The sequence below is a fragment of the Zosterops lateralis genome, assembly GCF_965231275.1.
Source record: "Zosterops lateralis genome assembly, chromosome: 35".
Taxonomy (NCBI): domain Eukaryota; kingdom Metazoa; phylum Chordata; class Aves; order Passeriformes; family Zosteropidae; genus Zosterops; species Zosterops lateralis.
In genome coordinates this window covers 770090-779594 of record NC_139795.1, presented here as the reverse complement: position 1 = coordinate 779594, position 9505 = coordinate 770090, and the positions used below count along the sequence as shown (strand labels likewise).

Here is a 9505-nt window from a genome sequence, read left to right as displayed (position 1 = left end):
TACCCCCGATATTTGGCGTCCTCCCAGTCAAAATTTTCCCCAAATTTTGGGGTTTCCCCTTTTTCACCCTGATTTTGGGGTTCTTGCCCTTTATCTGTACAAACTTTGGGGCTTCCCCCCCAAATTTTGGGGTGTCTTCACTTTTTTCTTCCCAAATTTTGGATTTCCCCACAAATTTGGGGTTCCTGCCTCTCCCCCTCCCAAATTTTGGGGTTTCTCCATTTCACCCCAATTTTGGGGTCTCACTCCCTCCAATTTTGGGGTTCCCACTTTTCCCTCCCAAATTTTGGGGTTTCCCCCCTTAACTCTCCACAAATTTTGGGCATCCTCTCCCAAACTTTGGGGTCCCCCCCATTTTTGGGGTCTCCTAAAAACCTCAAAAACTCCAAAACCCCAAATTTCCAGATTTCTCCACTTTATTCCCCAAATCCGGGGCTCCCCTCCCCCCTTCCTGCAGGATTTCAGTGTCCCCCAGGGATTTTCAGGAGGTTTTTGGGAGATGTTTTTGAAGTTGTTTTTTTTTATTATTATTATTTTGGGGGGGGGGGGGCGGGTGTTGGTTGGGGGTTTTTTTGGTGTTTTTTTTTTTTTTGAGGGGGGGAGGGTTTGTTTGTTGAGAGGGTTTCTGGGGGCTTTTTTGATTTTTCACGGGGGTTGGGGAAGTTTTTTGGGGGTTGTTTTGGGAGTTTTGGGGGGTGTTTTGTGGTTGTTTTGGGGCACTCAGGGGGAGACAGAGTCGCCGACCCAGCGCAGGTACGGGGGGTTCCCCTGAGCCACCGGCAGCGCCACCACCTCGGGCACCTCGTAGGGATGGTGGGACCTGGGGGACCCCAACATCATCATCAGTCACCCTAAAATCCTCCTCGGGAACTCCAAAATCCTCCTTGGGAACCCTAAAATCCCAGGGACCCAAAATCCAAAAAAATTCCCCCAAAAAATCCCACCCAAAAATGGCCCTGAGAACCCCCAACCCCCTTCCAGGGCACCTCCGGGACCCCAAAATCCTCATGGGCCACCCCAAAATCAACTCGGGAACCCCAAAATCCTCTTGGGGACCCCCCAGATGTCCCCAAACCCCCCAGGACCCCTCCCCAAGATCCTCCCAGAATCCCCTAAAATACCACCTGGGACACCACAAATATCCCCAAAATCTCCCCCAAAATCCCCTCCAGAACTCCCCAAATTCCCTCAGGACTCCTCAAGATCCTCCCCAGGACTCCCTAACCCCACCTGGGACCCCCAAAATGACCCGGGGAACCCCCCAAATCCCACTTGGGACCCCAAATCCCCCTCAGGACCCCCCAAAATCCCCTCTGGGACCCCCAATCCCCCTGTGTCCCACCGGACGTATTCTGTCAGTTCTGGCACTCGGGAGCTGCGGGTCTTGATCATCTGGGGACACAGGGACACCTTGGGGACACTTGGCAACACCCCAGGAGCACCCCAAGATCATTTGGGGGACACTGGGGGACATAAGACACCTCAGGGACACCCCAGGGACACTGGAGACACTTCAGAGACATCTGGTGACCTTGCGGATGCCTTGGGGGACATTGGGGACACCCCAGGGACACTTCAGGGACGTTCTGAGCCATTGGGAGAACCTTAGGGACACTTTGGGACACCCCAGGGACATTGGGGACACTCTAGGGATATCTTGGGGACATGGGGGAGACATCAGGGACATTGAGGGGACACAGGGGAGACTTGGGGACATCCCCGAGACACCCCAGGGACATTTCAGGGACATTGGAGACACTTCAGAGACATTGGGGACCTTTGGGACACCTTGGGGGGACATCGGGGACACCCAGGGGCACCCCAGGGACATTGAGGGAAGACACCTCCAGGACACCCTGGGGACACTGGGAACACTCTGGGGACACTGGGAACACCCCAGGGACACCCTGGGGACACCAAGGGCACCATGGGGACACCCCAGGGACATCAGCGACAGCCTGGGGACTCTGAGGGAACCTTGAGGACACTCCAGGGGATATCACGGACACCACTGGGACACCTTGGGGACATTGGGGACGCTTCAGAGATGCCCTGGGGACATTCCTGGGACATTGTGGGGACCTTGGGGACATCAGGGACAGCCTGGGGACCCCGAGTGCACCTTGGGGACACTTGGGGACTCCCCAGGGACATTGGGGACATTGCTCACCAGCAGGACCTCACTGTCCTCTTCCAGCTTCCCCTGCCATGTGTACCTGAAGGGACATCAGGGACATTGGGGACATCAGGGGGGCACTGGGGACATTGGGGGTGGCACCTTCCTGTCCCCCAACCTCCCCAATGTCTCCTCAATGTCATCCCAGTGTCCCCAATCCCTCCCATTGTCCCTATAGCTCCTCTGTTCCCAAACTCCAATGTCCCCAACCCCCCAGTCCCTCCTGATGTCCCCAGTGTCCCCACTGTCCCGACTCTCCCCACTCACACAGAGGTGATCCCAGGCACGATGTTCACACAGGCGGCCAAACGCTGCTGGACCAGGGCCCTGAGACAGGGACAGGACAGTGTCACCTGCTGTGTCACCAACCCCCTGTGACCCCCTGGGGACAGGGACAGGGATGAGACAGGGACAGTGTCACCTCCCCCTGCCACCCCTGGGGACAGTGCCACCCCATGCCACCCCCCCGTGCCCCCTTTGGTGTCCCCCTGGTGTCCCCGTTGTCACCTGGCCAGCTCGGTGGCCACGCTCTGGTTCGGACAGGTGACGAAGGCAGCTGAGACGGAGCCGGGGACATACCCAGGGCTACCACCGGTGTCGCCTTTGTCACCTGCGGTGTCCCTTGCGGTGTCCCCCGCTGTCCCCAGTGCTGTCCCCTGGGCGGTGGCCATGGGCGGTGCCCGGCGGCCCAGCCCCGGCAGCAGCAGCAGCGACAGTGCCTGAGAGAGAGAGCGGGTGGTGCCATGTACTGGTGTGTCACGACATATCAGTGTTGCCATATATCGGCACATCACGATATGGGCACGTTGCAATGGATCGATGTGTGGTGGTATAGCGGCATGTCATGATAACTGTGCCAGTGTCACGATATATCGGCGTGTCACGATATGTCAGTGTTGTGGTGTATCGGCACGTTGCAATCTCAGCAGCGTGTCATGCTCTACCGACACGTCGCAATATCTGCACATTGTGATATATTGGCATGTCGCGATATGGGCACATTGTGCTATATGGGCATGTTGAGCTATAATGGCATGTCGCGATATCGGCATGTCACGATATTGGCGTGTCGTGATATATCAGCGCGTCCTGAAATATCGGCATGTTGTTATAGCGACATGTCACGACACATCAGCATGTCGGGATATGTTGGCCTGTCACGACTTCAGCACATTATGGCACTGGCACATGGCAATGGCAGTGTGGCCATAACCCGGCGTGTCGCGACACTTGTGTCACGGTATCTGAGTCGCGATGTTCCTGTCACCATGTCTGTGTCAGGATACCGGCGTGTCATGACGTTCATGTTCAATACCCAGGTAACCGTGGGGCACGTTGTCACAGCCATGTCGCGATATCCACATCACAACATCAATGTCATGATAGTCATGTTGTGACGTTCCTGTCGCAATATCCCCTCCCCCGTATCGCGATATCTCCTCCCCCATGTCGCGATATCCCCCCATGTCGTGACAGAGGTACTCACAGCCCAGGCCGCTCTCATTGGCCACCGACACCTCCTGGGGGGAGGGGAGGGAGTGAGACCCCAAAACCTGACCCCAAAATCCCCCCAAAACCCAAAATTCACCCCAAATCACCCCCAGCCCCAAAATCCCCCAAATTCCCAAAAATCTGACCCCAAAAACCTCCAAAATCACCCCAAACGCCCAAATATTCCAAATCGACCCCAAAATTGTCCCACCCCCCCAAATGACCCCAAATCAGCCCCAAAAGCCCCTCCCCAAATTTTCCCCAGCCCCCAAACCCAACCTCTCCCCAAAACCTGACCCCAAATCCGACCCCTCCACAAAATCCCACACAAGTATCGCTCCCAGCCCCAAAATCACTTTAACCTCCCCATGAGACCCCAGCCCCAAAACCTGACCCCCAAACTCAACCCCAAAATTGCCCCCAGCCCCAAAATCATCCCAACCCTCTCAGAGATCCCAGCCCCAAACCCTGACCCCAAAACCCGACCCCAAAATCGTCCCTACCCCCAAATCTGCCCCCCACAAATCCCTCACTGGGGACCCTGGGACCCCTAAACTGCCCTGAACTCGGATCCTCCTCCCCAAAATTCACCCCAAAACCTCCTCCTCAAATCTCCCTCGGACTCGCCCCCTCCCCAAAACTCACCCCTTCCCCCAATTCACCGCAGAACTTTTGGGAGAAAAGAAATTCACCCCTAAAATCGCCCTCTCCCCAAATTCCCCCCAAAACTTCACCCATAAATCTCCCCCCATCCCATGCCCCGTCCCCAAACTCTCCCTCTCCCCAGGACTCGCCGCGTCCCCAGATTCCCTCAAGACTCGCCTCCAACCCCTCCCGGAGCTTTCCCCCTCCCAAATTCACCCCAAAACTCCTCAAATTCCTCCCAAAACTCCCCATCCCCAGTCCTCGCCCCTCCCCAAATTCCCCCCGAACTCCTCCAGAGCCCCGCCCGGACCTTCTCCCTCCCCAAAACTCCCCAAATTGCCCCCAAAGCTCCTCCCAGTTCTCGCCCCCTCCCCAAAATCCCCCAAACTCCCTCAAATCCCCCACCCGACGCCTCCTCCTCCCCCGCCCCTCCCCCCTCACCGCTCCCCGCGCTCCGCTCGCGCCGCCGCCGCCGCCCCCACGTGACCCGTGCGGGCCCCGCCCCCGCCTCGTGACGTCACCGCCGCCGCCGGAAGCGACCGGGGGTGGAGGGGGGGGAGGGGAGTCCCCACCCCCCTTTCCCCTCCCCCCTCCGCCTTCCCCTCCCCCTCCCCGCTTCCCTCCCCCTCCCCTCCCCCCCTCAGCCCGGGGCTCCCTGGGTTCGCCCCTCCCCCACCTTGGCCCCTCCCCCTCTGGCCCCGCCCCTTCCCTGCCTCCCCGTCCAACCCGGCCCCTCCCCCTTCGGCCCCGCCCCATCCCACGGCCCCTCCCCCGCTCCTGTTCCCGGTTCCCGCTCTGGCCCCTCCCCCACCATTAACCCCTCCCCCTCCCGGCCCCTCCCCCCATTTCCGGCTCCTCCCCCTCCCCCTCCGCGGCCCGGCCCCTCCCCCTCTTCCCCCCCTCCCCCCTTCCCAATTTCGGGTCCTCCCCCCCTCCCCCTCCCCCTCGCCCCTCCCCCCGCCCCTCCCCCCGCCGGGGGTGTCGCGCGCCGGTGGCACCATGTCCTATGTCCCCTTCCGAGGTACGGGGGGGGCACTGGGAGCACTGGGAGCGGGGGAGGCCCGCACTGGGAGCACTGGGAGCCGCACTGGGCAGACTGGGAGCGGCACTGGGAACACTGGGAGCGGGGGAGGCTCTTACTGGGGATACTGGGAGCAGCACTGGGAGCGGGGGAGGCCGGTACTGGTAGCACTGGGAGAGCTGCTGGGGCCGGGGGCGGCTGTTACTGGGAGCACTGGGATCCGCGCGGGGCCGGTACTGGGAGCACTGGGAGCGGGAGTGGCTCGAACTGGGGACACTGGGAGCGGGGGATGCTCTTGCTGGGGCCGGGGGTGGCTGTTACTGGGGTACTGGGAGCGGAGGAGGCCGGTACTGGGCAGACTGGGAGCGAGGGTGGCTTTACTGGGCGGACTGGGACCGGCACCGGGGCCGGGGGCGGCTGGGACTGGGGATACTGGGAGCGGAGGAGGCGGGTACTGGGGATACTGGGACTGGGAAAGGGCTTTACTGGGGATACTGGGAGCGGGGGAGGCTCCGACTGGGAACACTGGGAGCGGAGGAGGCCGGTACTGAGACCGGCGGATGCTCTTACTGGAGTATACTGGGAGCGGCGGAGGCTTTACTGGGGATACTGGAAGCGTTGCTGGGGCCGGGGGCGGCCGGGACTGGGCGGACTGGGCGCGGGGGAGGCCGGTACTGGGGATACTGGGAACACTGGGATTGGGGGAGGCTCGGACTGTGAGCGGCACTGGGGCCGGGGGTGGCTTTACTGGGAGCACTGGAAGCGGAGGAGGATCGGGCTGGGGATACTGGGAGCGGCACCGGGGCCGGGGGCGGCCGGGACTGGGCGGACTGGGAGCGGACGAGGCCGGTACTGGGGATACTGGGAGCGGGGGAGGCCGGTACTGGGCAGACTGGGGCCGGGGGCGGCTGGGACTGGGAGCACTGGGACTGGAGGATGCTCGGATTGGAAGCAGCGGGGAGCGGGGGAGGCTTTACTGGGGTTACTGGGAGCGGCACTGGCACTGGGGGAGGCTGGTACTGGATGTACTGGGGCCGGGGGTGGCTGTTACTGAGGACACTGGGAGCAGAGGATGCTGTAACTGGGGATATTGAAGTGGGGGATGCTGTTACTGGGCAGACTGGGAGCAGGGCACTGGGGATACTGGGGCCAGGGGAGGCTGTTACTGGGGATACTGGGTGTGGGGGAGGCTGTTACTGGGAATACTGGGATAGGTGCTGGGACTGTGGGGGATCAGACTGGGGCCGGGGGAGGCTCTTACTGGGAATACTGAGTGTGGGGGAGGCTGTTACTGGGAATACTGGGGGCCAGGGCAGCTCGTTCTGGGCAAATTGGAACCGGGACTGAGGGATACTGGGGCTGGGGGAGGCTCTTACTGGGCATACTGGGGCTGGGGGAGACTGTCACTGGCCATACTGGGAGCAGAGGATGATGTTACTGGGCATGCTAGGAGCAGAGGCCTTGTACTGGGCATACTGGGATTGGCACTGGAGGATACTGATGCTGGAGGATGCTGTTACTGGGACTGGGGGAGGCTCTTACTGGTGATACTGGGATTGGGGGAGATCAGTACTGGGAATACTGGGACAGGGGGAGGCTCTTACTGGGGATCCCTGGTGATGCCATTACTGGGATACTGGTGTGTGCTGGGGCTGTTACTGGGGATACTGGTGTCAATAATGTGATAACTGGGAGGTCCCAGTATGTGGTGGTACGGTTACTGGTGTATACTGGTACTAGTGCATGCTGTTGCTGGTGTATACTGGTGCCAGTGGAGACTGTTACTAGGGATACTGGTTCTGATGAATGCTGTAACTGGGAGTTACTGGTACCAGTTGATGTGGTTACTGGGGATACTGGTGTGTGGTGATGCTGTTACTGGGAGTTACTGGGATTTGCTGGGACTGGTGGATGCTGTTGCTGGGGATACTGGTGTGTGCTCAGCCTGTTACTGGGGATACTGGTGCCAGTGGAGGCTGTTACTGGGGATATTGGTGTGTGCTCAGGCTGTCACTGGGGATACTGGTGTGTGCTCAGGCTGTTACTGGGGATACTGGTACCAGTGGATGTGGTTACTGGGGATACTGGTGTGTGGCGATGCTGTTACTGGTGCATAATGGTACCAGTGCTTGCTGTTACTGGGGATACTGGTACCAGTGGATGTGGTTACTGGGGGATACTGGGACAAGGGGATGCTCTAACTGGGAGTTATTGGAACCAGGCCATGCTCTAACTGGGAGTTACTGGGATGTGAGGATGCTGATACTGGGAGTTATTGGTACTGGTGGATACTGTTACTGGTGGATACTGGGACCAGTGGATGCAGCTACCGGTGTATACTGGTGTGTGGCAATGCTTTTACTGGGGATACTGGTACTGGTGGTTGCCAATAACTGGGAGTTACTGCTACCAGTGGATGCTGTAACTGGTGCATACTGGTCCTGGTGGATGCTGTTACTGGGATACTGGTGCCAGTGGATGGGATTACTGGGAGTTACTGGTTCTGGTGGGTGCTGTTACTGGGGATGCTGGTGTGTGGCAATGCTGTAACTGGTGTATACTGGTGTCAGTGGATGCTGTTAGTGGTGCATACTGGGACCAGTAGATGCTGTTACTGGGAGTTACTGGAACCAGGCCATGCTCTAACTGAGAGTTACTGGGACGTGGGGATGCTGATACTGGGAATTACTGGTACCGGTGGATGCTGTAACTGGGGATACTGGTATGTGGTGATGCTGTAACTGGGAGTCACTGGTACCAGTGGATGTGGTTACTGGGGATACTGGTACTAGTGCAGGCTGTAACTGGAGATACTGGTACTGGTGGTTACTGGTACCAGTGGATGCTGTAACTGGGAGTTATTGGGGCATGGGGATGTGGTTACTAGTGTATACTGGTGCCAATGGACGCCAATGGACGTGTTACTGGTGAATGCTGGTTCTGGTGGATGCTGTAACTGGGAGTCACTGGTCTATACTGGGAATCACTAGTCTGTGCTGGGCTGGTCAGTGCCAGTGACTGGACACCAGGTCTACCAATTCACTGGCTGCTGGGGGGGGGGGATTTTGGGGTTCCTGAGGGGGTCGTGGGGGTGCTGAAGGACTCCCGGAATTCCCAGTGGGAATTTGGGCACCCTCTGGAATTTGTGGACCCCCCCAAAATCTTCCAACCCCCCAAATCCCCCAAAATTTCCCCCAAAAAAATTCCCCGAATTAGGGACACCAGGTCAACCCAGCCAACGGGCACTGGGGGCACCCAGGGTTTTTGAGGGGTAAACCCGGGATTTTGGGGAGATACTCGGGATTTTGGGGGGGCACCCGAGCCTTGCCCACCCCCCACCCCCTGCCTCCTCCCTCACCCCTTTTTGGGGCTCCCTGGAAGAATTTTGGGGCTCCTGGGAGGAATTTTGGGGTGTCCCAGACATCAGGTCAATCCTGGGGGGGAGGGGGCGCCCAGTGGGAATTTGGGAGACACTGCAGCTTTGGGGGGGCACCCAGGGCCTTGAGGAGATCCTGGGGGTCCAACGGGTGCTCTGGGACCACCCCCACGCTCCCCCCGAAAATTTGGGGACCCCCCAAAACCCCCAACCCCCCCCAGGCCTTTGGGCCACCAGGTCTACCCCGGTACCCGGTGGGGGTGCTCGGGGTTGGGGAGGCACCCAGGGGCTCGGAATGTCCCGAGGGGGGTCTCAAGGGTGCACCGGCAAATTTGGGGACCCCTCCGCCCCCCCCAGGAATTCGGGGCCCCCATCCCACCCCCGGGAGGCGCCGTGGGCTGCGGTTGCCGGAGCAACGGGCGGGATGCGGGAGGATACCGGTGGGCAGCACCCATGGGTGGGCTCCGGGGGGACGGGGGGGGCCCGGGGGGCGCCCAGATGTGACCCCCGCCCTCCCCCAGATGTGCGTGGAGCCCCCCTGGCCCGCGGGCCCTACGCCCCCTCCCCCTATGAGCGCCCACCCTGGAACCCCCGGTTCTGCATCATCTCCGGGAACCAGCTGCTGATGCTCGATGAGGAGGAGGTGAGCGGGCACCGGGGAGGATTTCGGGGGGCTCGGAGGGGTCCCCAAAATGCGCTGAACTCCCCGCGGGGACCCCCCCAGATCCACCCGCTGCTCATCCGGGACCGGCGGAGCGAACCGTGCCGGAGCAAACTGCTGCGGAGAACCGTCAGC

The 9505-nt window shown here is 60.2% G+C and overlaps 1 protein-coding gene and 1 long non-coding RNA gene across 2 annotated transcripts; one reads left to right on the top strand and one right to left on the bottom strand.

Moving 5' to 3' along the window:
- Window positions 1-398: 398 nt before the first annotated feature.
- Window positions 399-4836, bottom strand: CUTA (cutA divalent cation tolerance homolog). Its single transcript, XM_083881783.1, has 7 exons — window positions 4754-4836; window positions 3663-3696; window positions 2684-2895; window positions 2444-2503; window positions 2171-2216; window positions 1343-1392; window positions 399-820 (listed from the first exon to the last, which is right to left on the bottom strand). The coding sequence occupies exons 2-7, from the start codon at window positions 3678-3680 to the stop codon at window positions 721-723; spliced, it is 486 nt and encodes a 161-aa protein (XP_083737909.1). The 5' UTR covers window positions 3681-3696; window positions 4754-4836; the 3' UTR covers window positions 399-720.
- Window positions 4837-7345: 2509 nt separating this feature from the next.
- On the top strand, window positions 7346-9502 carry LOC310921622. Its single transcript, XR_014592177.1, has 3 exons — window positions 7346-8055; window positions 9231-9352; window positions 9434-9502. It is a non-coding gene; the product is annotated as an uncharacterized lncRNA (long non-coding RNA).
- Window positions 9503-9505: the final 3 nt, after the last annotated feature.